The sequence below is a fragment of the Ranitomeya imitator genome, chromosome 1, assembly GCF_032444005.1.
Source record: "Ranitomeya imitator isolate aRanImi1 chromosome 1, aRanImi1.pri, whole genome shotgun sequence".
In the NCBI taxonomy this organism is placed as follows: domain Eukaryota; kingdom Metazoa; phylum Chordata; class Amphibia; order Anura; family Dendrobatidae; genus Ranitomeya; species Ranitomeya imitator.
Window position 1 is genome coordinate 1,047,809,060 of NC_091282.1, and position 27,236 is coordinate 1,047,836,295.

Consider the following 27,236-nt stretch of genomic DNA (forward strand, 5'->3'; position numbering starts at 1 on the left):
CCTGTAGGAAATGTGACCCGTCCTCCCGGGGCTGCAGCCCTGACCCCCGGGCCACCACAGGGGGACACGTTACTGCCAGCATGGAGGCGCAGGCCGCTCCGCACACACAGGCCTCCTCTATGCACTTACCGGCACTCCGCCCCATTCCCGCTGAGACATCCCGCCTGGCGGCCACGAGCGCTCGGATGGGAAACCGCTCCGCTCCTCCAACACAAACCTGACGGTAAATGCTAGAGTGGATGGGCTCTGCCGCCTGCCAGGTGTGACGTCACTTCCGGGGGCGTGTCCTATCGGGAGGGGGCGTGTTCTGAGCTCACATCATGGGCGGCAAAGCAAAGCAGCATGATGGCTTGTGGACGCCATGGCGTATGGAGGTTAGTGGTTTCAGGGTGAAAAAAATGCTACTTGCTGCTCGCTATTGGGGGGACCCCTGTGGTGGGCGACCTGCTTGTCTGTGTGGGGGACCCCTGTGGTGGTCTTTTTGGGGGGGCACTGCTGCTGCTGTGGGGGATCTCTGTGGTGGGCTTTTGGGGGCTGCTGTGGGGGAAAATACTAAAACCCTATGTGTCATATTTCTCTATGCCTGTGGTAGATTTTTTACAGTTACAACTCCCTTCTCTGTGTTCATGAACTGAGAGAGGGAGGGGGATGTTTTGAGAGTGAGATAAGGTTAGTAGTTAATGTTAATATTGTCTGCCGTGAGCTAGTTTATAAACCCTCCTCTCACACAGAGTAAGTGGACATGCTAGCTGGGGCATAGCTAAGGCTAGTTTCACATTAGCAGCACGGTGGCGCAGTGGTTAGCATTGCAGCGCTGGAGTCCTGGGTTCTAATCCCACCCAGGACAACATCTGCAAGGAGTTTGTATGTTCTCTCTGTGTTTGCGTGGGTTTCCTCCGGGTACTCCGGTTTCCTCCCACATTCCAAAGACATACTGATAGGGATTCTAGATTGTGAGCCCCATCGGGGACAGTGATGATAATGTGTGCAAACTGTAAAGCGCTGCGGAATATCTTAGCGCTATATAAAAATAAATATTATTAGCGTTTTTATGATCTGCGGAGGGCTGCGGACTTCCTCTGTGAAGCCCCGCCCTCAGCCGCACCTCCGCTGCTATCTCCGCCTACTTCTGCATGCGGCCTGCGTACCTATCTTTTTAACATTAGGTACGCAGGTCGTGCGGCTGTATGCCGATGCTTCCGCATGCGTCGTTTTGACGATGCGGCGAAAAAATTTTTTGCTACCAGCTGCGTCCTACGCTGGTTGCCGTATCGTCAAAACGACGCATGCGGAAGCATCCGCATACAGCCGCACGACCTGCGTACCTAATGTTAAAAAGATAGGTACGCAGGCCGCATGCAGAAGTAGGCGGAGATAGCAGCGGAGGTGCGGCTGAGGGCGGGGCTTCACGGTGGAAGTCCGCAGCCCTCCGCAGATCATAAAAACGCTTGTGTTAAACTAGCCTTACTTAAGTCAAGCTGCAACACCAGGCTCTCCCATCATCACTTTGGCAAGTATTACGAATAACAGTTTTACCCCTTTCTGACATATGACGTACTATCCCCTCGAGGTGGGGTGGGCCCGTATGACCACCGACGGGATAGTACGTCATATGTGATCGGCCGCGCTCACGGGTCAGGTGACCATCGCAGCTGACATCCAGCACTATGTGCCAGGAGCGGTCACGGACTGCCCCCGGCACACCGCGATCAAACATGATCGCGCTATGCCGGCGGTATAAGGAAGCATCGCGCAGGGAGGGGGCTCCCTGCGGCCTTCCCTGAGACCCTCTGAGAAATGCGATGTGATCGCGTTGTTGCGAGGGTCTCTTGCCTCCTCCTCCTCCTTGCAGGCTCGGATCCAAGATGGCCGCGGCATCCGAGTCCTGCAGAGAGGTGGCTTTACTGCGCCTGCTCAGAGCAGGCACCGGGAAGCCAGGAGAAGTGCATGTCAGATCGCTGATCTGACACAGTGCACAGCAAAGTGTCAGATCAGCGATCTTACACTATAACATGTTGCCCTCCCGGGGCAATGTTATAGTGTAAAAAAAAAAAGAAATATTCACATGTATAAAAAAAAAATTTTTTAAAATTCCCCCCTCAAAAAAAATTCCTATAAATACATTTCTTTAAATAAAAAAAAAACAATAAAAGTACACATATTTAGTATCGCCTCGTCCGTGACGACCCTACCTATAAAACTATCACTAGTTAACCCCTTCAGTGAACACCGTAAAAAAAAAAAACGAGGCAAAAAAAACGCTTTATTCTCATACCGCCAAACAAAAAGTGGAATAACACGCGATCAAAAAGACAGATATAAATAACCTTGGTGCCGCTGAAAACATCATCTTGTTTCGCAAAAAATGAGCCGCCATACAGCATCATCAGCGAAAAAATAAAAAAGTTATAGTCCTCAGAATAAAGCGGTGCAAAAATAATTATTTTTTCTATAAAATAGTTTTTATCGTATAAAAGCGCCAAAACATAAAAAAATGATATACATGAGGTATCGCTGTAATCGTACTGACCCGAAGAATAAAACTGCTTTATCAATTTTACTAAACGCAGAACGGTATAAACGCCTCCCCCAAAAGAAATTCATGAATAGCTGGTTTTTCGTCATTCTGCCTCACAAAAATCGGAATAAAAAAATGTCACGTACCCGAAAATGTTACCAATAACAACGTCAACTCGTCCCGCAAAAAACAAGACTTCACATGACTCTGTGGACCCAAATATGGAAAAATTATAGCTCTCAAAATGTGGTAACACAAAAAATAGTTTTTGCAATAAAAAGCGTCTTTCAGTGTGTGACGGCTGCCAATCATAAAAATCCGCTAAAAAACCCGCTATAAAAGTAAATCAAACCCCCCTTCATCACCCCCTTAGTTAGGGAAAAATTAAAAAAATGTATTTATTTCTATTTTCCCGTTAGGGTTGGGGCTAGGGTTAGGCTTGGGGCTACATTTACGGTTGGGAATAGGGTTGGGATTAGGGTTAGGGGTGTGTCTGGGTTAGAGGTGTGGTTAGGGTTACCGTTGGAATTGGGGTTAAGGGTGTGTTTGGATTAGGGTTTCAGTTAGAATTGGGGGGTTTCCGCTGTTTAGGCACATCAAGGGCTCTCCAAACGCGACATGGCGTCCGATCTCAATTCCAGCCAATTCTGCATTGAAAAAGTAAAACAGTGCTCCTTCCCTTCCGAGCTCTCCTGTGCGCCCAAACAGGGGTTTACCCCAACATATGGGGTATCAGCGTACTCAGGACAAATTGGACAACAACTTTTGGCGTCCAATTTCTCTGGTTCTCTCTGGAAATTTTTTTTTTTTTTTTAATTTTCACGGCTCTGCATTATAAACTGTAATGAAACACTTGGGGGTTCAAAGTTTTCACAAAAAATCTAGATAAGTTTCTTGGGGGGTCTAGTTTCCAATATGGGGTCACTTGTTGGGGGGTTTCTACTGTTTAGGTACATTAGGGGCTCTGCAAACGCAATGTGACGCCTGCAGACCAATCCATCTAAGTCTGCATTCCAAATGCTCCTTCCCTTCCGAGCTCTGCCATGCGCTCAAACGGTGGTTCCCCCCCACATATTGGGTATCAGCGTACTCAGGACAAATTGGACAACAACTTTTAGGGTCCAATTTAAACTGTTACCCTTGGAAAAATACAAAACTGGGGGCTAAAAAATAATTTTTGTGGGAAATTTTTTTTTTTTTTTTTTTTTACGGCTCTGCATTATAAACTTCTGTGAAGCCCTAGGTGGGTCAAAGTGCTCACCACACATCTAGATAAGTTCCTTAGGGGGTCTACTTTCCACAATGGTGTCACTTGTGGGGGGTTTCAATGTTTAGGCACATCAGTGGCTCTCTAAACGCAACATGGCGTCCCATCTCAATTCCAGTAAATTTTGCATTGAAAAGTCAAATGGCACTCCTTCCCTTCCGAGCTCTGCCATGCACCCAAACAGTGGTTTACCCCCACATATGGGGTATCAGCGTACTCAGGACAAATTGTACAACAACTTTTAGTGTCCAATTTCTTCTCTTCCCCTTGGAAAAATACAAAATTGGGGGTGAAAACATCATTTTTGTGTAAAAATATGATTTTTTTATTTTTACGGTTCTGCATTATAAACTTCTGTAAAGCACTTGGTGGGTCAAAGTGCTCACCACACATCTAGATAAGTTCCTTAGGGGGTCTACTTTCCAAAATGGTGTCACTTGTGGGGGGTTTCAATGTTTAGGCACATCAGGGGCTCTCCAAACGCAACATGGCGTCCCATCTCAATTCCTGTCAAATTTGCATTGAAAAGTCAGACGGCGCTCCTTCGCTTCCGAGCTCTGCCATGCGCCCAAACAGTGGTTTACCCACACATATGGGGTATCGTTGTACTCAAGACAAATTATACAACAACTTTTGGGGTCCATTTTCTCCTGTCACCCTTGGTAAAATAAAACAAATTGGAGCTTAAATAAATTTTGTGAAAAAAAGTTAAATGTTCATTTTTATTTAAACATTCAAAAAATTCCTGTGAAACACCTGAAGAGTCAATAAACTTCTTGAATGTGGTTTTGAGCACCTTGAGGGGTGCAGTTTTTAGAATGGTGTCACACTTGGGTATTTTCTATCACATAGACCCCTCAAAATGACTTGTTTTACAATAACAAACTAAGTTAAAACTGTTTGTAAACTCAAAGGTCTTCAGACAATAAATAAAAAGCTCTCAAGATTGTGTTACAATGAGCATTGTCTGTCTGTAACTGTATGACAAGACATGCTGCTCTGTAATAGTCTGTATACGTTCAATATATTACAAAATGGACTCAAACTAGCCATTTTTATATTCACCTTACACATAAAGACTGATTCCCTTAAAAGATCTTAATGAAACTTGGAAGATAACCTTGTTGTACTAATATGAACATATTCCAATAAAAAAAAACGGAGCTTAAAACCGTTATTCCGTTTCCAACCATGATAACACACTAGGCATAGGTATAGTAACATAGTTAGTAAGGCCGAAAAAAGACATTTGTCCATCCAGTTCAGCCTATATTCCATCATCATAAATCCCCAGATCTACGTCCTTCTACAGAACCTAATTGTATGATACAATATTGTTCTGCTCCAGGAAGACATCCAGGCCTCTCTTGAACCCCTCGACTGAGTTCGCCATCACCACCTCCTCAGGCAAGCAATTCCAGATTCTCACTGCCCTAACAGTAAAGAATCCTCTTCTATGTTGGTGGAAAAACCTTCTCTCCTCCAGACGCAAAGAATGCCCCCTTGTGCCCGTCACCTTCCTTGGTATAAACAGATCCTCAGCGAGATATTTGTATTGTCCCCTTATATACTTATACATGGTTATTAGATCGCCTCTTAGTCTTCTTTTTTCTAGACTAAATAATCCTAATTTCGCTAATCTATCTGGGTATTGTAGTTCTCCCATCCCCTTTATTAATTTTGTTGCCCTCCTTTGTACTCTCTCTAGTTCCATTATATCCTTCCTGAGCACCGGTGCCCAAAACTGGACACAGTACTCCATGTGCGGTCTAACTAGGGATTTGTACAGAGGCAGTATAATGCTCTCATCATGTGTATCCAGACCTCTTTTAATGCACCCCATGATCCTGTTTGCCTTGGCAGCTGCTGCCTGGCACTGGCTGCTCCAGGTAAGTTTATCATTAACTAGGATCCCCAAGTCCTTCTCCCTGTCAGATTTACCCAGTGGTTTCCCATTCAGTGTGTAATGGTGACATTGATTCCTTCTTCCCATGTGTATAACCTTACATTTATCATTGTTAAACCTCATCTGCCACCTTTCAGCCCAAGTTTCCAACTTATCCAGATCCATCTGTAGCAGAATACTATCTTCTCTTGTATTAACTGCTTTACATAGTTTTGTATCATCTGCAAATATCGATATTTTACTGTGTAAACCTTCTACCAGATCATTAATGAATATGTTGAAGAGAACAGGTCCCAATACTGACCCCTGCGGTACCCCACTGGTCACAGCGACCCAGTTAGAGACTATACCATTTATAACCACCCTCTGCTTTCTATCACTAAGCCAGTTACTAACCCATTTACACACAATTTCCCCCAGACCAAGCATTCTCATTTTGTGTACCAACCTCTTGTGCGGCACGGTATCAAACGCTTTGGAAAAATCGAGATATACCACGTCCAATGACTCACCGTGGTCCAGCCTATAGCTTACCTCTTCATAAAAACTGATTAGATTGGTTTGACAGGAGCGATTTCTCATAAACCCATGCTGATATGGAGTTAAACAGTTATTTTCATTGAGATAATCCAGAATAACATCCCTCAGAAACCCTTCAAATATTTTACCAACAATAGAGGTTAGACTTACTGGCCTATAATTTCCAGGTTCACTTTTAGAGCCCTTTTTGAATATTGGCACCACATTTGCTATGCGCCAGTCCTGCGGAACAGATCCTGTCGCTATAGAGTCCCTAAAAATAAGAAATAATGGTTTATCTATTACATTACTTAGTTCTCTTAGTACTCGTGGGTGTATGCCATCCGGACCCGGAGATTTATCTATTTTAATCTTATTTAGCCGGTTTCGCACCTCTTCTTGGGTTAGATTGGTGACCCTTAATATAGGGTTTTCATTGTTTCTTGGGATTTCACCTAGCATTTCATTTTCCACCGTGAATACCGTGGAGAAGAAGGTGTTTAATATGTTAGCTTTTTCCTCGTCATCTACAACCATTCTTTCCTCACTATTTTTTAAGGGGCCTACATTTTCAGTTTTTATTCTTTTACTATTGATATAGTTGAAGAACAGTTTGGGATTAGTTTTACTCTCCTTAGCAATGGTCTTCTCTGTTTCCTTTTTGGCAGCTTTAATTAGTTTTTTAGATAAAGTATTTTTCTCCCTATAGTTTTTTAGAGCTTCAATGGTGCCATCCTGCTTTAGTAGTGCAAATGCTTTCTTTTTACTGTTAATTGCCTGTCTTACTACTTTGTTTAGCCACATTGGGTTTTTCCTATTTCTAGTCCTTTTATTCCCACAAGGTATAAACCGCTTACACTGCCTATTTAGGATGTTCTTAAACATTTCCCATTTATTATCTGTATTCTTATTTCTGAGGATATTGTCCCAGTCTACCAGATTAAGGGCATCTCTAAGCTGGTCAAACTTTGCCTTCCTAAAGTTCAGTGTTTTTGTGACTCCCTGACAAGTCCCCCTAGTGAAAGACAGGTGAAACTGTACAATATTGTGGTCGCTATTTCCTAGATGCCCGACCACCTGCAGATTTGTTATTCTGTCAGGTCTATTAGATAGTATTAGGTCTAAAAGTGCTGCTCCTCTGGTTGGATTCTGCACCAATTGTGAAAGATAATTTTTCTTGGTTATTAGCAGAAACCTGTTGCCTTTATGGGTTTCACAGGTTTCTGTTTCCCAGTTAATATCCGGGTAGTTAAAGTCCCCCATAACCAGGACCTCATTATGGGTTGCAGCTTCATCTATCTGCTTTAGAAGTAGACTTTCCATGGTTTCTGTTATATTTGGGGGTTTGTAACAGACCCCAATGAGAATTTTGTTACCATTTTTCCCTCCATGAATTTCGACCCATATGGACTCGACATCCTCATTTCCTTCGCTAATATCCTCCCTTAAAGTGGACTTTAGACAAGACTTTACATAGAGACAAACCCCTCCTCCTCTCCGATTTTTACGATCCTTTCTAAACAGACTGTAACCTTGTAAGTTAACTGCCCAGTCATAGCTTTCATCTAACCATGTCTCGGTTATTCCCACTATGTCAAAGTTACCTGTAGATATTTCTGCTTCTAGTTCTTCCATCTTGTTTGTCAGGCTTCTGGCGTTTGCGAGCATGCAGTTTAGAGGATTTTGTTTTGTTCCAATCTCCTCGCTGTGGATTGTTTTAGAAATGTTCTTACCTCCCTTCTGAGTATGTTTTCCTGGATCTTCTTTGTTCAAGTCTAATGTTTTTCTTCCCGTCCCCTCTTCTTCTAGTTTAACGCCCTCCTGATGAGTGTAGCGAGTCTTCTGGCGAATGTGTGTTTCCCAGGTTTGTTGAGGTGTAGTCCGTCTCTGGCGAGGAGTCCATCGTACAAGTAATTCACACCGTGGTCCAGGAATCCGAATCCTTGTTGTCTGCACCATCGTCTTAGCCAGTTGTTTGCATCAAGGATCCTGTTCCATCTCCTGGTGCCATGCCCGTCTACTGGAAGGATAGAAGAAAAAACTACCTGTGCATCCAGTTCCTTTACTTTCTTCCCCAACTCTTCAAAGTCTTTGCAGATTGTCGGTAGGTCCTTCCTTGCCGTGTCATTGGTGCCAACATTTATCAGAAGAAATGGGTGGACGTCCTTGGAGTTGAAGAGCTTTGGTATCCTATCGGTCACATCCTTGATCATCGCACCTGGAAGGCAGCATACTTCTCTTGCAGTTATGTCCGGTCTGCAGATGGCTGCTTCTGTGCCTCTCAGTAGTGAGTCTCCCACCACCACCACTCTTCGTTGCTTCTTGGCTGTACTTTTTGCTGTCATTTGTTGCTGTGTACCCTTTTCTTTTTTGCTTGCTGGTATTGCTTCATCCTTAGGTGTGCCATCTTCATCCTCTACAAAGATTTGATATCGGTTCTTCAGTTGTGTGGTTGGTGATTTCTCCATGGTCTTCTTGCTTCTTTTGGTCACATGCTTCCACTCATCTGCTTTTGGAGGTTCTCTGACACTTTTTTCACCTTCTGTGACCAGTAGAGATGCTTCTGTTCTGTCTAGAAAGTCTTCATTCTCTTTGATGAGTTTCAAAGTTGCTATTCTTTCTTCCAGACCCCGCACCTTTTCTTCTAAAAGGGCCACTAGTCTACACTTCTGACAGGTGAAATTTAATTCTTCTTCTGGTCGATCTGTGAACATGTAGCACATGCTGCAGCTCACCATGTAGGTTGTCACATCTGCCATGTTGCTCCTAGATCCTGCTGACTTGCTGTGTGTTTTCCTTCTTGTGTAATCTACTCAGCCAAGCTCTCTTGCAATAATGTCCTACAGGCAAAAATTCGCGCGCCGTAAGGCGTGCGGTTTGGTGATTCCTTCCAAGCAGCTGGTCCCGGCTGTACCCAACGATCTTCTAGCTTAGGGAGACTCTTCGCTTTTCCCAGAAGGCACCTGGAATATGCAAATTAGCCTCCTCAAGCTTGAATCCCTGGTTTGGTGATTCTTTCCAAGCAGCTGGTCCCGGCTGTATGGCAGAATATGGCACATAAAGACTAAATCCCTAAAAAGATCCTAATGAAACTTGGAAGATAACGTTGTTGTACTAATATGAACTAATTCCAATAAAAAAAACGGAGCTTAAAACCGTTATTCCGTTTCCAAAAAAAATTTAACCCCTACATTCATGTATTGCAACTTTATGTCAAATAAATACATATGTAAATAAATTGGTTACTCTGCTTCAAATGGAGTGAAGTGGAAAGGAAAACTAAATTAAGAAAATGAAACGGTAAAAAAAATCTAAAATAACATAGTAACATAGTTAGTAAGGCCGAAAAAAGACATTTGTCCATCCAGTTCAGCCTATATTCCATCATAATAAATACCCAGATCTACGTCCTTCTACAGAACCTAATAATTGTATGATACAATATTGTTCTGCTCCAGGAAGACATCCAGGCCTCTCTTGAACCCCTCGACTGAGTTCGCCATCACCACCTCCTCAGGCAAGCCATTCCAGATTCTCACTGCCCTAACAGTAAAGAATCCTCTTCTATGTTGGTGGAAAAACCTTCTCTCCTCCAGACGCAAAGAATGCCCCCTTGTGCCCGTCACCTTCCTTGGTATAAACAGATCCTCAGCGAGATATTTGTATTGTCCCCTTATATACTTATACATGGTTATTAGATCGCCCCTCAGTCGTCTTTTTTCTAGACTAAATAATCCTAATTTCGCTAATCTATCTGGGTATTGTAGTTCTCCCATCCCCTTTATTAATTTTGTTGCCCTCCTTTGTACTCTCTCTAGTTCCATTATATCCTTCCTGAGCACCGGTGCCCAAAACTGGACACAGTACTCCATGTGCGGTCTAACTAGGGATTTGTACAGAGGCAGTATAATGCTCTCATCATGTGTATCCAGACCTCTTTTAATGCACCCCATGATCCTGTTTGCCTTGGCAGCTGCTGCCTGGCACTGGCTGCTCCAGGTAAGTTTATCATTAACTAGGATCCCCAAGTCCTTCTCCCTGTCAGATTTACCCAGTGGTTTCCCGTTCAGTGTGTAATGGTGATATTGATTCCCTCTTCCCATGTGTATAACCTTACATTTATCATTGTTAAACCTCATCTGCCACCTTTCAGCCCAAGTTTCCAACTTATCCAGATCCATCTGTAGCAGAATAGGCAAAGGTATATATGAATACGACTAAAATATCTACCATAGGTATAGGTTAATTTGGCACATAGGGTTTTAGTATGCACCTGCTGTGGGGGACCCCTGTGGTGGGCTTTTTGGGGGGGCACCGCTGCTGCTGGCTCCTGTGGGGGACCCCTGTGGTGGGCTTTTTGGAGGGGCACCGCTCCTGCTGGCTGCTGTGGGGGGACCGCTGTAGTGGGCTTTTTGGGGCTGCTGTGGGGGACCCCCGTGGTGGGCTTTATTGGGGGGGGCAATGCTGTTGCTGGCTATTGTGGGGGTCCCCTGCGGTGGGATTTTGGGGGCTCCGCTGCTGCTGGCTATATTGTGGGGGACCCCTGCGGTGGGATTTTGGGGGGCTCCACTGCTGCTGGCTATTGTGGGGGACCCCTGCGATGGGATTTTGGGGGTCTCCGCTGCTGCTGGCTATTGTGGGGGACCCTTGTGGTGTGATTTGGGGGACCTGCTGCTGGCTGTTGTGGGGGACCCCTGTGGTGGGATTTTTGCGGGGGACTGCTGCAGCTGGCTGTTGTGGGGGACCCCTGTGGTGGGATTTTGGGGGGAACCCCTGTGGTGGAATTTAGGTGGGGGCTGCTACTGGCTGTTGTGGGGGACCCCTGTGGTGGGATTTGGGGGAGCACCTGATGCTGGCTATTGTGGGGGACCGTTGTGCTGGGATTTTGGGGGGCCTGCTGCTGGCTTTTGTGGGAGACCCATGTGGTGGGATTTTGGGGGGCTCCGCTGCTGCTGGCTATTGTGGGGGACCCTTGTGGTGTGATTTGGGGGACCTGCTGGCTGTTGTGGGGGACCCTTGTGGTGGGATTTTTGGGGGGACTGCTGCAGCTGGCTGTTGTGGGGGACCCCTGTGGTGGGATTTTGGGGGGACCCCTGTGGTGGAATTTTGGTGGGGGCTGCTACTGGCTGTTGTGGGGGACCCCTGTGGTGGGATTTTGGGGGGACCTGCTGCTGCTGGCTATTGTGGGATTTTGTGGGGGGTGGGGACTGCTGCTGGCTGTTGTGGTGGACCCCTGTGGTAGGCGACCTGCTTGTGTGAGGGGAGCGACCTGCTGCATGCAATTGGGGGTGACCCATTTTAGTGGGGGGCGACCTGTTTGTGGGGGGGTGACCTGCTGCTGGCAATTGGGGGGACCCCTGTGGTGGGATTTAGGGGTGATCTGCTGCTTATGGGGTGACCTGTTTGGGGTGGGAGACCTGCTATTGGGGTGACCCCTATGGTGGGACCCCTGTGGTGTGATTTGGGGGCGACCTGCGTGCGGGGGACCCCTTTTAGTGAGGGTGACCTGCTTATGGTTGGGTTTGGGGAGGCGACATGCTTGTTGCGGGACCCCTTTTAGTGGGGGCGACCTGCTGATGGCTATTGATGGGCCCCTGTGGTGGGGTTTGGGGGTGACCTGCTGGCTATTGGGGGGGACCCCTGTGGTGGGGTTTAAAGGTGACGCGCTGCTTACGGGGTGGACCCCTTTTAGTGGGGGCGACCTGCTGCTGGCTATTGGGGAGACCCTGGTGGTGGGGTTTGAGGGCGACATGCTTGTGGTCGGGTTTTGGGAGGGCGTGACCTGCTGTCTATTGGGGGGGACCCTTGTGGTGGATGTGGGGGGAGACCTGCTGCAAGCTATTGGGGGACCCCGGAGGTGGGATGTGGGGGTGACCTGCTTGTGGTGGGATGTGGGGAGGCGACCTGCATGTGAGGGGTGACCTGCTGCAGGCTATTGGGGGGGACCCCTGTGGTGAGATTTGAGGGCGACCTTCTTGTGGGGTGCGACCTTCTTGTGGGGTGCGACCTGCTTGTCGTGGAATGTGGGGAGGCGACCTGCTGCTGGCTATTGGGGGGGATCCCGTAGTGGGATTTGGGGACGACCTGCTGCTTACGGATGGAACCCTTTTATTGGGGGGTGACCTGCTGCTTACTGGGGGATCCCTTTTATTAGGGGTGACCTGCTTATGGGTTGGGTTTGGGGGGGCTGAAGAGGGTTTAAGCTGGGTGGGGGGTGGACATCGAAGGGGGTATGTGCTGGGTGGGGGGGTTGGACGTCCGATGGGGGTTGGACGTCCGAAGGGGCTGTGTGGGGGGGTCCACGTCCGATGAGGGTTTGTGCTGGGTGGGGGGGTCCACGTCTGATGGGGGTTTGTGCTGGTTGGGGGGTCTGCATCTGGGGGTTTGTGCTGGGTGGGGGGTTCCGCGTCCGGTTGGGCTTGGACGTCCGATGGGGGTTTGTGGGGGTTGGACGTCCGATGGGGGTTTGTGGGGGTTGGACGTCCGATGGGGGTTTGTGGGGGTTGGACGTCCGATGAGAGTTTAAGCTGGGGTGGCGTTCGATTTGGGGGGGTGTCTGATGGGATTTATGGTTGGGGCAGGGGGCGTCATTTTTGGATTTACGCTTGAGGGGAGGGAATGTCCGGTGGGCTTTGGATTTATCCTGTGGGGTCCGCTGGTTAATGTGGGGTGGAGGTTTCTGACTGGGGGAGCGAGGTTATGCTGTATGGCCATCTGGTTGATGTGGGGGGGGGCTAATGCTTCATTGGGGTACACAAAAAAAAAGTGTATGCTGCTTATGCTATGCAAAAAATGTTTTTAGGTATTTCCCTGTAGAGTAGGCTACACCACCAACTGGCACGAAGCTAATCCTTTTTAGCTTAATGTCAGTAGGAGGCAGACATGGGTCTGGACCACCCAGCCCAGTTTCTGACTTAGGTTTTGGGGGTTTTTTTATTAACGATTTTCCTTTTTCTTTTTTTTAATTTTTTTTTCAGATACGACTTTTGAGGGCGACAGTGGAATTGTCACTCTAATCTCCCACCTAGAATTGTCACTACCATATCATCTGTGGTCTACGAGGCAAGGCCCTACCACATCAAGATTGTTTGTGGTTCCCCAGAGGACAGACCATGCCACGAATCCCCCTACCCTCTCACCCCCCTAGAGCCAGATAGAGTAGGGAGGGAAGACGAATCCTTTATGTGCCAGCCGCCGAAAGGTCTGCGTCCAGGTTATTCCATGCCCATCTTCATCATCGGTCTGTGAAGAATGATGTGTGATCTTCAGGACAGGTATATCCTACCAGGCAGTGAGGAGGCCTACAGTAATGCGAGAATGGAGTCTGTGGGCAGGAAAACGCTGCTTGTCCGGCATCTCCCTGCTGAACTAAGTCCGGAGGAGCAAAGACAGCTGCTGGAGAAGAGCGGGGCGGAAAGCGTTCGGTTGTGTTCCGGGAGGACGCGCGGGATTTTGAGGAATGTGGCTTTTGCATCATATCCAAACGACTATGCGGCAGCAAAGGCGCTATCCATTCTTCACCAGCTCAAAGTCCTCGGCCATACACTTATTGTAGAATATGCAAAGGAGGATTGCCTTCACCTACCTGACCAGCCGGCCTATTCCGAGAAGAGGAAGAGTGGAGAAAAAGCAGATGAAAGTAAAGACTCAAAACTTCCAGACCAAGTGACCATCGAGAGAGGCATTGCACCAAATCACGGACTTGTCTATCCCATAAGATCCAGTCTTAAGTATTTATATCCTCCTCCAACAAGCACCATATTGACCAACATTGCACATGCCATGTTAAGTGTTCCCAAGTTCTATGTCCAGGTGTTACATTTAATGAATAAAATGAATTTGCCTGCCCCTTTTGGAATGCTGACCGCACAGCCTCCCTTGTATGCGGACCTTTTGACAGTGCCATCACCATACCCCCCAGTTCCACCTGACCTCCCTGAGAACCCTCCACTGCCAGAGTTGGATGATGATTACGATATGGAGGTTTCCAGCAGAGAAGAGTCAGAATATGAAAGTGGAGATGAGGAGGATAAAGAGAGGGCTGCTCGGCTGAAAGAGCTGGCAGATCTGCTGCCTAAGAGACCAAGGATCAAAAAACCATCTCGTCCCCGGAAAAAGATGAAGATAAAGGACCTACTATCAGCTCCTGCAGTGCAGCCCAGCCATCCCCACGCACCTTTGTTGCCTTCTGAGGTTTTTGAGCAGTCACGTGCAATTTGGTCAAAGAGAATGGAAATTCACATTCCTGCTGACATAACCACAGCCGCTGATGCCACTGCTTATCTTTCGGGCCCCAAAGTGGAGCCTGGGAGAGATGGAGAAGTTTTTGGGTTTGGAAAGATTTATCCAACTACTGAGCCCAAGGATGAGGAGGAGAATGAGAAGGAGGATGATTTGCTAAAGGAATTTATCTCCAGGAGGGAGCTGGAGAAGGGAAGGGTTTCTAAAGAAGAAATGCGAAAGCTCTCTGTGTTTAAGAACTATGATCCTGGAGAGCCAAATTGCAGACTCTATGTGAAAAACTTATCAAAGCAAGTTACAGAAAAGGATCTGAAATTTATATTTGGGAAATTTATTGATTTTTCATCTGGCACTGAAGCAAACATGTTTGATATTCTGCTTATGACAGAAGGACGGATGAAGGGACAAGCATTTATAGGCTTTCCCAATGAAGATGTTGCTGCAAAGGCCTTGAAACACACCCATGGATATGTACTTTTCAACAAACCAATGGTCATTCAATTTGCCCGATCGGCTCGTCCAAAGCCTAACGCTGTTAAAACACGGACCAAGAGATAGTGGTGTAGGTGAAATATTCTTGGGAACGTTGCAGGACATTGGACCAAGGCTACAACAGTGAGAAATATTCTGCATCATACATTTTATACCTTTTTTTTGTTGTTGTTGTTGAATTGTATAAATAAACATAATTCAGCATAGTGGGTGGGATTTCAATTAATCACATGCCCACTATGCGTGCACCGACGCCTGCAGATCACCTGCAGAGACGGACATGTGACACGTCTTTCTAGTCTGCAGCATGTCTATCTTGCTTAGACGCTGGAGAAATTTCACCCATAGAATATATTGACACAGTGAATCCACACGGTTCAGTGATCACATGCAGATTCACCTGCGTCTAATAGACGTCAGCGCTTTGGACGCAGCTAACATGCACTGCATCCAAAGCGCTGTAATTTCCACACCTTCTGCACATACCCTTAGGCTGTGTGCACATGTTGCAGATTTTGTACGTTTTTTCCTTGCAGATTTTCTAGGTAAACCTGAAGCAATCCTGATGTTAGGAATCAGACCTTCATAATCCTGTACATGATATGCAGTATATGCATGAAAGACAATAATAGATAAAACATTTAGAACTTTGTTAGCAATAAACATCATTGTGGTTTTTTGCTGAGAATGATATCAACCTACATGTCATATCTGTAGTAGTTTGTGAAAATAAAAGCCCTCTGCGCTTACACAGAACCGATATGACTATGAGCGTGGACCCTGAATGCAGACTCATCTCTAAACCTACATATAATGAAATATCTGCTGTCACAACTGTGTGGCCTATTGCGTCCATTATGTGAGGGCTCATTCTCAATTGTGATGAAAAAATGTAATCCGATTAAAAATCAGATTGCATTTGGACCAATGTTATTCTATCATTGTGTGTTCATGTGCTTTTTTTTTTCTCTTCGCCACGACAGCACCCACTTGAGAGAGGGGATCCGCCCCTAGGAACAGGAAACCCCTATGGAGAGAATAAAAGAGGCGGTCCCCCTCGCTCCCACAGTTGGTTTCCTGTTCCTACGGGAGACACCTGGAGAGAAGAGGATACCCAGCCTGGATGCCGCTTGCGCAGTTTACCTGTACAGGGACGGCAAGGGCTCCAGAGCTGGAAGCAGCGTCGGGTGTCCTATAACAGCTTCCCCTCTCTGCTGGCAGGTACCGTGAGGCCAGGATCGGGGAGTCGCCTGGCTCACAGAGTTTCATCCAGCACGCCTGCGGGGTCCGGATCGCTGGGGTAAGAACCTGTGTCGCCATCTTCGGTGGCACACAGGCAGCGTATGGCCCAGTGTTTGTCCCCCGGAAGTGTTGTTACAACTTCCGGGGTGAGGCTGAAGGAGGATGACGCCTGCGCGCTGGATAGGATGGAGGCGCGCACGGCAGAGCCGCAATCCGGATGTAGTGGCCACTTCCGGGTGCGGCAGGAAGAAGATGGCGGCCCCCATTACAAGAGGATGCCGGCGCTGATTGCCGGCGTCCATCATGGCGTCTCCCCAGGACACAGCGTTGCCTTCTGCTGAGGTCACCGCTTTTATTCCTCGAAGCCGGACAAGCAGCAGCCGCAGATCTTCCTCCAAGAGCACCAGGGAAAAGAGATCGGACCAGTCGGTTCTTCCATCTGTGCCTTCTCCTCCTCGTCAGCCGGTATTATGATGACAGCTTCAGGGGTGAGTGTTTGTCTACCCTATTTTAAGCTGATTACACTCCCCTCTTTTATCTAATTCACTAGGCTAAAAGAACAGGGAAAGCCAAACATAAGCAATGTGCCTTATGCTCTCAGCCGCTCCCGGATATCTATTTAAAAAAGCTGTGCCAGTTATGCATCGAATCCACCTTACGTGAGGAGTCGTCAGTAAGGTCGGAAGATATACGTAGCATGATTAGAGAGGAATTACGAGCCTTTCGAAGCTCGGAGAAAGTTCCTGAAAGTAGGAAGAAATATAGCTCTCCTACATCTGAACAATCCTCTGAGGTTGAGGATAAGGATTCGGACGGGTCTCAAGAGGTTATATCCTCGGAGAGTGAGCAGGATTCATGCTTCCCTACAGATAGCATTGACAATTTAGTGAAATCAGTACGTAACACCATGGGTTTGGAAGATACTAAAACCCTTAAAACGCCACAGGATGTGATGTTTGCGGGCTTGTCCGAAAGAAAAAGACCTTCTTTTCCTGTTATTCCAGCGATAAAGGAATTAGTCAGAAAGGAGTGGGAAAGCCAGGGGCAAAAAGGGTTGCCGTCTTCCTCAAAACGTCGCTATCCCTTTAATGACGAGGATTTTTCCAGATGGTCAAAAGCCCCAAAAGTAGATGCAGCTGTGGCGTCCACTTCTAGAAGATCTTTACTGCCTGTTGAAGATACAGGATCTTTGCAAGACCCGCTTGACCGGAAAGCTGATTCCCTTTTAAAAAGAGCTTGGCAATCCTGTACAGGAGCTCTCAGACCGGCTATTTCGGCCACATGCACAGCTAGGTCCATGCTGGTCTGGTTGAATGATCTTGAAGAGGGCATGAAAGGTGGTCTTTCCCGCAATAAACTAATGTCCTCTATTCCGTTAATTAGAGGAGCTACTGCCTTTTTGGCCGACTCTTCGGATGATTCCATCTGATTAGCAGCCAAATCAACAGGTCTAACCAACGCGGCTCGCCGCGCCTTGTGGTTAAAAGGATGGAAAGGGGATCCACAAACGAAATCTAAGTTATGTGGTCTGCCATGCCAGGGAGAGCGTTCCGAAAGCCCATGTTCAACAGAAGATGGGACAATAAAAACCAGAACTGTTGGGATAATAAGGACTTTAAGCAAAAAGGAGCCTTCTTCGGAAAACGCCCTTTCAAACCTGAGGATAAACCCCGCTAGGACAGATCTACCCGTTGGTGGTAGGTTGTCCTTCTTCTCTACACAATGGCTGGCAATAACTTCAAATCCATGGGCAACTAGCCTTATAACTACGGGTCTAAAATTTAAGATTTCTCCAAGTCCCCCCGGACTCATTTTTTCTGACTTCCTTGGGGTCACCATCACAACAACAGGCCTTGGAACAGGAAATAATAACTCTCCTGTCCAAAGGAGTACTGGTGGAAGTCCCCTTTCATCAAAGAGGAAGGGGATTTTATTCCCCTTTATTTTTGATTTCGAAACCAGACGGATCATATAGAACAATAATTAACCTTAAGAGACTAAACATCTTCTTAGAGAACCAAACTTTTAAAATGGAATCCATTCGGTCAACTATTAAGCTTCTGTTTCCCCATTGCTTCATGGCAGTTCTTGACCTTAAAGATGCATATTATCATCTTCCAATCTTCAGTGAGCATCAACAATACCTACGGGTGGCAGTTATGATCAAAGGTCAGGTTCGGCATTATCAATACACAGCAATGCCCTTTGGACTATCAATAGCCCCTAGAGTTTTCACAAAACTAATGTCAGAGGTAATGTCATATTTGAGGTTAAAAGACACCCTCATAATACCATATTTAGATGACCTATTAATAGTCGGGAATTCCCTTTCTCAATGTCATCAACGTATATCCGATTCAATTTCGTCCCTACAGGGGTTGGGGTGGTTAGTAAATTGGGAAAAATCTAGATTGTCCCCTACAACTAATCAAAAATTTTTAGGAATTATTCTAGACTCTACAAATCAGATGTGCTTCCTTCCCGAGTCAAAACAAATAGCAATCATAAACAAAGTACAATCGGTGATTAACAACCCCCTAATTTCCATAAGAGAAGGTATGTCCCTTCTTGGTTCTTTCACATCTTGTATTCCAGCTGTTCCGTGGGCCCAATTCCATAGCAGGAAATTACAGTATACGATACTTCGTGAGGAAGAAAGACTCCTGGGCCGATTAGATAGTCGTATTTCCTTAGCATCAGATGTGGTACAATCTCTCACTTGGTGGTTAGATCCGGATCATTTTACCAGTGGGGTTCCCTGGGTGGTTAAACCTTCAAAAACTATCTTCACTGATGCCAGTCCTAGTGGTTGGGGAGCACACTTAGAGGATCAAATAGTGCAAGGTCTGTGGTCTCTTCGAGAATTGGATGATTCTTCTAATAAAAAAGAACTGAAGGCTATCTATCATGCCTTGTCTAAATTTCTTCGGCAGCTACACGGAACGCATACAAGAATCCTTTCAGACAACATGACAGCAGTAGCATACATAAACCACCAAGGAGGAACAAGATCAGAAGCACTCATGTCTATAGCCGACAACATTCTAGCCATAGCAGAGGAGCACCTTCTGTCCCTATCAGCGCTACATGTGAGAGGAAGACAATTCGAGAGCAGATTTCCTCAGTCGCCACACTCTCCACCAAGGAGAATGGGTTCTAAGTCATCGTATCTTTTGCATGATAGTAAAAAAATGGGGCACTCCCGAGATAGATCTCTTTGCGACAAAACAAAACAGGAAAGTCAAAAAGTTTGCATCTTTGTTCCGATCCGACAATCCAGATATCTTCGACGCCCTACAAGTACCATGGGTATTCAAGAAGGCATATGCCTTTCCCCCGCTGATACTACTTCCGACAGTGATCAGGAAGATAAGGGAGGACAGAGCAAACGTGATCTTAATCGCTCCGTTCTGGCCCAAGAGGCCATGGTTTTCCTGGCTGAGAGCCATGTCAATTTCAGACCCATGGATCCTTCCGGAGGATCGGGATCTTCTTTTCCAGGGCCCCTTCAACCACCCTCATGTGAAGAGTCTACGGTTAACAGCCTGGAATTTGAGAGGCAGCTGCTAAAGATGAGATGGTTCTCAAACAAAGTAATTGACACTCTGCTATTAAGTAGAAAAAAATCCACTGCCTCCATCTACGCAAGAGTGTGGAGAAAATTTCTAAACCTCTACCCAACGGCCCTGTCAAACGAAATTCATATTCCTATGATTCTAGAATTTCTTCAAAAAGGGCGCGATTTAGGTCTGGCGGTCAGTACCTTAAAAGTACACATTTCTGCGCTGGGGGCTTTATATGGTCACGATATCGCAGGTAATAAGTGGGTAGCCAGGTTTGTTGCAGCATGCCAGAGGTCAGAGACAGTTCACATTCCCCATGTACCACCTTGGGATGTTAATTTAGTTCTGGAAGCTCTTACAGACCACCCTTTTAAGCCACTACATTCAGCTCACATAAAACAGGTCTCCCTCAAGACAGCTCTTCTCGTCGCCTTAGTATCAGCAAGAAGAGTAAGTGACATACAGGCACTATCGATAGATCCTCCCTTCATGTCAGTCTTCCCAGATAGAGTTGTCCTAAAAACAGACCCTTCATACTTACTTAAAGTATGTACTAAATTTCACAGGTCACAAATTTTTTCTTCCCTCCTTCTATGATAACCCTACAAGTCAGGAAGAACAAAAATACCACACATTAGATGTGAGGAGAGCCATATTAGCCTATTTGGATAGGACTAGTGCTTGGAGGAAGAGCAGGGCTCTCTTTGTTTCCTTCCAGGGTCATAGGAAAGGAGCAGGAATCACGAAGGGTACTTTATCTCGGTGGATTCGAGACGCAATATTTCTGGCCTATTCATCCAAAGGGGAGAATCCGCCTGAGACCGTAAGAGCACATTCCACCCGGGCGATTGCATCATCCTGGGCTGAACGAGCGGAGGTTCCGATAGAGCTGATATGTAAGGCCGCAACCTGGTCTTCGCCTACTACCTTCTATAATCACTATAGATTAGACTTGTCTTCCTCATCTAACTTGTCCTTCGGTAGATCAGTCCTTAACACGGTGATCCCTCCCAAATGACTATCTCTGAAAGTCTCTCAAGTGGGTGCTGTCGTGGCGAAGAGAAAACTGGATTGCGTACCGGTAATGCTCTTTTATAGAGCCACGACAGCACCCCTTCACTTCCCACCCTTATAGGTTTTTTATTTAGGAGCACGGTTAAGGGTGTTTGGTTCTTGTAGTTAGCCATACTTAAGTTAACTAATGATAAACGATGATATTGAATGACCTACTAAAATCTGGTGGGCGGTTCCTCACAATCTCTGTAAACCCAACTGTGGGAGCGAGGGGGACCGCCCCTTTTATTCTCTCCATAGGGGTTTCCTGTTCCTAGGGGCGGATCCCCTCTCTCAAGTGGGTGCTGTCGTGGCTCTATAAAAGAGCATTACCGGTACGTAATCCGGTGTTTCCAGCTCAGATTGGAGCACGATCGGACTGAAAAAAACTCGCAGCATGCTGCAGTTGTAATTGGAAATCAGATTGCATCCCACAATAGAAGTCAATGGGTGTGAGAAAAAATAACACAGCACTCGGACCATGGAAGTGCTGTCCAATTTTTACACACCGATCTCCTTGGAAAAGTCGGCAATTCATGTGCCGCACACATTAAAATCACAGAGTGATGGTCTATTCTAACCTTATACCGAAAATTTCCCACTACGCTCGCGCTGACGTCACATAGGTGAATTGAGTTCATTGGCTGTGCACTCGCAGGACCTGTCTGACAGTACTGCGAGCAGGAGTACTTTCTCACACTCGCGGTGCCCTCAGGGAGTAGGAGTTCACAGGGAGACACAGCACACGCTGCTCAGTGTCTCAGCTGGATTGCAGGCTGTATGGTCGCATCATGCAACTATGCAGCCTGCCATCTAGATGTATGTAAAGTAAGCTGCGGAGACACCATCACGTGTTTCTCAGCGCAAGCAATGAATAGCCAGGCCTTTCCCCGGAAGAAACAACCACGGGAAGGGCAGCATCCAATAAAGGAAAACATCCAATAAAGGAAAACCACCTATGCCAAGCATGGTATCCATCCACAGACAGCTGTTTCGGGGGCATATTTCCCATAAGGAATGGGGGCAGTGTTCTGGATCACTGCGTTGAGAAACACGTGATGGTGTCTCCGCGGCGTTGGATGTTTTGGTCTCCCCGAGGTCATTCATCTGTACCTTCACAGCCTTTTACTAGGCACTGCTCCTAATAGCCAGTTTCCTACTCCACACTGATGAGGGGCAAAAACCCCGAAACAGCTGTCTGTGGATGGATACCATGCTTGGCATAAGTGGTTTTCCTTTATTGGATGCTGCCCTTCCCGTGGTTGTTCCTTCCCGGGGAAAGGCCTGGCTATTCATTGCTTGCGTTGAGAAACACGTGATGGTGTCTCCGCAGCTTACTTTACATGCATTTGCATATTTCCCATAAGGGATGGGGGCAGTGTTCTGGATCACTGCGTTGAGAAACACGTGATGGTGTCTCCGCGGTGTTGGATGTTTTGGTCTCCCCGAGGTCATTCATCTGTACCTTCACTGCCATCTATATGTGGCAGAGATAGACCCTTTGTCGGACAAGTGTATTATCTCTGCGGAAAGGTGAGGAATATGTTTTTTTTTTTTTTAACTCTTTTGCAGAAGACAATGGCGTTGATTGAATGGACAGTTTACTACTACTACTACTACTACTGTAGGTTGTAGGCTTGTCGGAAGAGGTAGATCTTCAGGTTCCTCTAGAAGATTCCCACGGTAGGCGAAAGTCTGATATGCTTGGGTACAGATTTCCAGAGCAGGGGGGATGCACGGGAAAAATCTTGTATGCTATTGTGAGAAGAGGGGAGTAGAGCAGGAGATCCTTTGAGAATCAGAGTTTGTGTGCAGGTAAGTTCCAGGAGGCTAGGTCACAGATGTATGGTGGAGACAGGTTGTGGATGGCTTTGTATGTTAGGGTTTTGAACTGGAGTCTCTGGGCAATGAGGAGCCAGTGAAGGGATTGACCGAGGGGAGAGGCCGGGGAATAGTGGGGGGAGGGAACTAGTGGATTATTCTGGCAGCAGTGTTGAGAATAGATTGGTGCAGTGAAAGAGTGTAAGGCTACTTTCACACTAGTGTCGGTATGGGGCTGTCGCCATGCGTCGGCCCGACGTACCAACGCATGCTGTGAAATAAATGCACAACGGGGCAGCGGATGCAGTTTTTCAACGCATCCTCTGCCCCATTGTAATGTCCGGGGAGGAGGGGGCGGAGTTTCGGCCACGCATGCGCGGTCGAAAATGGCGGACGCGACGCACAAAAAAACATTACATGTACCTTTTTTTTGTGCCGACGGTCCGCCAAAACATGACGCATCCGTGGCAATGCGTTGCTAATGCAAGTGTATCACCGACGCAAAAAGAGGACTTAAAAATTCTCCAAAAAAGTCACAGAGAAAGAAGCAGAGATGTTTTACCTGCTGAAGCCTCCAACTGAATGCACCAGCAGGGCGCAGCGGACCCGATAAATGATGGCAAACACACAGGTGCAAAAAATACCGATGAAACAACCACTTTCAATCCAATGTTGGCTGCTTGGCATTAGTGCACAAAAAGATAAGCGATACTAGACTGTATATGGCATAATTCACACACGCAATGCAGAGCATCTGGTTTGCAGCCTATTAGTAACGCACATACAGGCGGGCTGCCCAGTGCTACAAAATGCATGCTGTGCGAACAGAGGCCAATAGTTTACAGAGCCATCTTGCTGGTGCATTCAGTTGGAGGTTTCAGCAGGTAAAACATCTCTGCTTCTTTCTCTGTGACTTTTTTTAATGCAAGTGTATGGAAAAAAAACGCATCCTGCGGGCAACTTTGCAGGATGCGTTTTTTCCCCAAAACGACGCATTGCGACGCACGCCTGATAACGCTAGTGTGAAAGTAGCCTTAGAAGGGAGGCCACAGAGCAGGAGGTTGCAGTAGTTGAGGCGAGAGATAATGAGGGCATGGAGTAGTGTTTTTGCAGTTTCTTCATTAACCCCTTTCTGACCTCGGATGGGATAGTACGTCCGAGGTCAGAAGCCCCGCTTTGATGCAGGGCTCCGCGGTGAGCCAGCACCAAAGCTGGGACATGTCAGCTGTTTTGAACAGCTGACATGTGCCCGTAATAGGCGCGGGCAGAATCGCGATCTGCCCGCGCCTATTAACTAGTTAAATGCCGCTGTCAAACGCAGACAGCGGCAGTTAACTACCGCTTCCGGCCGGGCGGCCGGAAATGACGTCATTGCCGACCCCCGTCACATGATCGGGGGTCGGCGATGCATGAGAATAGTAACCATAGAGGTCCTTGAGACCTCTATGGTTTCTGATCGCCGGTGGCTGTGAGCGCTACCCTGTGGTCGGCGCTCACAGCACACCTGCAATTCTGCTACATAGCAGCGAACAGCAGATCGCTGCTATGTAGCAGAGGTGATCGTGCTGTGCCTGCTTCTAGCCTCCCATGGAGGCTATTGAAGCATGGCAAAAGTAAAAAAAAAAAATTAAAAAAAAAATAAAAGTTTAAATCGCCCCCCTTTCGCCCCAATCAAAATAAATCAATAAAAAAATCAAATCTACACATATTTGGTATCGCCGCGTTCAGAATCGCCCGATCTATCAATTTAAAAAAAAGCATTAACCTGATCGCTAAACAGCGTAGTGGGAAAAAAATTCTAAACGCCAGAATTACGTTTTTTTGGTCGCCGCGACATTGCATTAAAATGCAATAACGGGCGATCAAAAGAACGTATCTGCACCGAAATGCTATCATTAAAAACGTCATCTCGGCACGCAAAAAATAAGCCCTCAACCGACCCCAGATCACGAAAAATGGAGACGCTACGAGTAGGGTTGAGCGAAACGGGTCGGTCATTTTCATAAGTCGCCGACTTTTGGCAAAGTCGGGTTTCATGAAACCCGACCCGATCCCTGTGTGGGGTCGGCCATGCGGTACGCGACTTTCGCGCCAAAGTCGCGTTTCAATGACGCGAAAAGCGCCATTTCACAGTCAATGAAGGTGGACGCAGAGTGTGGGCAGCATGATGACATAGGTCTCAGTCCCCACCATCTTAGAGAAGGGCATTGCAGTGATTGGCTTGCTTTCTGCGGCGTCACAGGGGCTATAAAGGGGCGTTCCACCGTTGAGACGGTGTCTGCCGCTCCAAGGTGTTCTCCAGGTTGCCTCTCCATAGCTTCTATCAGGGTGGATTTGATTTAAATCTAACTGATTTAAATCACGATTTAAATCACTAGTCAGTAAGGCTTGATTTAAATCAGTGATTTAAATCAAAGTTTCTACCTAAACTAGTTCTTGCTACTTTAACATGCAAGTAGATGAAGATTTTTAGAATCACTTTTTATATTACTTTTTTCTCCCCAGTTTAATGGGTTAATCATTCATATTTGGACACCACTGTTCTGTTGTACTTAGGAAGGAGAAAAATAATCCTGACCTTAATCACAATTTAAATAGATTTATTCAACTAAAACAATAACAACATTACAGCACAAGTTATTTGCTTAACCCCTTAGCGACCGCCGATACGCCTTTTAACGGCGGCCGCTAAGGGTACTTAAACCACAGCGCCGTTAATTAACGGCGCTGTGGAAAAAGTGAATAGCGCCCCCCAGAATTGGATTTTCTCCGGGGTCTCGGCTGCTGGGGTAGCCGAAACCCCAGAGAACATGATTCGGGGGGGTTTTAACCCACCCCGCATTTGCGATCGCCGGTAATTAACCGTTTACCGGCGATCGCAAAAAAAAAAAAAAGCGCGATCTCTTTTTAATTTCTCTGTCCTCCGATGTGATCGGACATCGGAGGACAGAGAAAAGGGGTCCCAGGTAGCCCCCAATACTCACCTATCTCCCCGATGCTCCTCGTGTCTTCCGGTGGGCGCCGCCATCTTCAAAATGGCGGGCGCATGCGCAGTGCGCCCGCCGGCCAGCCCCGCGAGAATCTTTTGGGTCTCGGCTGCCGGGGGTAGCTGAGACCCCAAAGAGCATGATCGGGGTCGGTTTTACCGACCCCTGTTTTGCGATCGCCGGTAATTAACTGTTTACCGGCGATCGCAAAAAAAAAAAGTAAAGTGTAATTCTCTGTCCTCTGATGTGGTCGCACATCAGAGGACAGAGAAATAGGGGGATTCGGGGACCCTGCCATACTCACCTGTATCCCTGGATCCTCTTGCTGCTCCTCCTGGCCGCCGGCAGAAGAAAATGGCGGGGGCATGCGCAGTGCGCCCGCCATCTGTCTCCATCTGCCGGCCGGCAGGAGAAGAGCAGTTGGGGCTAAAATTAGGGGTAGGGTTAGGGCTAGGGTTAGGGCTAAATTTAGGGTTAGGGTTGGGGCTAAATTTAGGGTTAGTGTTGGGGCTAAATTTAGGGTTAGGCTTCTTTCACACTTACGTCGGTACGGGGCCGTCGCAATGCGTCAGCCCGACATACCGACGCACGTTGTGAAAATTGTGCACAACGTGGGCAGCAGCTGTAGTTTTTCAACGCATCCGCTGCCCAATCTATGTCCTGGGGAGGAGGGGGCGGAGTTACGGCCATGCATGTGCGGTCAGAAATGGCGGATGCGACGTACAAAAAAGCGTTTCATTGAACTTTTTTTGTGCCGACGGTCCGCCAAAACCCTGATCCAGTGCACGACGGACGCGACGTGTGGCCATCCGTCACGATCCGTCGGCAATACAAGTCTATGGGCAAAAAACGCATCCTGCGGGCACATTTGCAGGATCCGTTTCTTGTCCAAAACGACGGATTGCGACGGATGCCAAACGACGCAAGTGTGAAAGTAGCCTTAGGGCTAGGGTTAGGTTTGGGGCTAAAGTTAGGGCTAGGGTTGGGGCTAAAGTTAGGGTTAGAGCTGGGATTAGGGTTAGGGTTTGGATTAGGGTTGGTATTAGGGTTAGGGTTGGCATTAGGGTTACGCTTGGGATTAGGGTTAGGTTTGGGATTAGGGTTAAGGTTAGGGTTGTGATTAGGGGTTAGGGGTGATTATCGCTGCGCGATATTTACCTGCTCCTCGCTCCGTTGCGACTCCGTCTGCAGCGTCCTCTAGCAGTGACGCTCAGGTTAGAGGGCACGGTGACTTAGTCAGTGCGCGCCCTCTGCTGAGCGTCAGTGCTGGAGACGGAGCCGCACGAGGAGCAGGTAAATATTGAAAGCGCTGGCGTCCTGAGCGAAGAGAGGTGAGTATGTGATTTTTTTTTTTTTATTGCAGCACCAGCAGCAGCATTCTATATGGCACAGCATTATATATGGAGCATCTATGGGGCCATAATCAATGGTGCAGAGCAATATACCGTATATGGGGCACAGCTTTATAAGGAGCATCTATGGGGCCATAATCAATGGTGCAGAGCAATATATATGGGGCACAGCTTTATAAGGAGCATCTATGGGGCCATAATCAACGGTGCAGAGCATTCTATATAGCACAGTTGTATATGGAGCATCTATGGGGCAATAATGAACGGTATGGAGC

At 47.1% G+C, this 27,236-nt stretch overlaps 2 protein-coding genes and 1 pseudogene across 2 annotated transcripts in view; 2 read left to right on the forward strand and 1 right to left on the reverse strand.

Annotated features, from left to right (window-relative positions):
* PLRG1 (pleiotropic regulator 1) overlaps nucleotides 1–287 on the reverse strand; it is a 146,410-nt gene extending 146,123 nt beyond the window's left edge. Inside the window, exon 1 of the mRNA XM_069744101.1 lies at nucleotides 130–287. Coding sequence (XP_069600202.1) covers nucleotides 130–159 — 30 coding nt within the window. The 5' untranslated portion in view covers nucleotides 160–287. The remainder of the gene's footprint in view (nucleotides 1–129) is intronic.
* On the forward strand, nucleotides 285–15,699 carry LOC138656824 (RNA-binding region-containing protein 3 pseudogene; annotated as a pseudogene).
* Nucleotides 316–27,236, forward strand: part of FGB (fibrinogen beta chain) — a 142,436-nt gene continuing 115,515 nt past the window's right edge. The window contains exon 1 of the mRNA XM_069744098.1: nucleotides 316–374. Within this exon, the coding sequence (XP_069600199.1) occupies nucleotides 321–374 (54 nt within the window). The 5' untranslated portion in view covers nucleotides 316–320. The remainder of the gene's footprint in view (nucleotides 375–27,236) is intronic.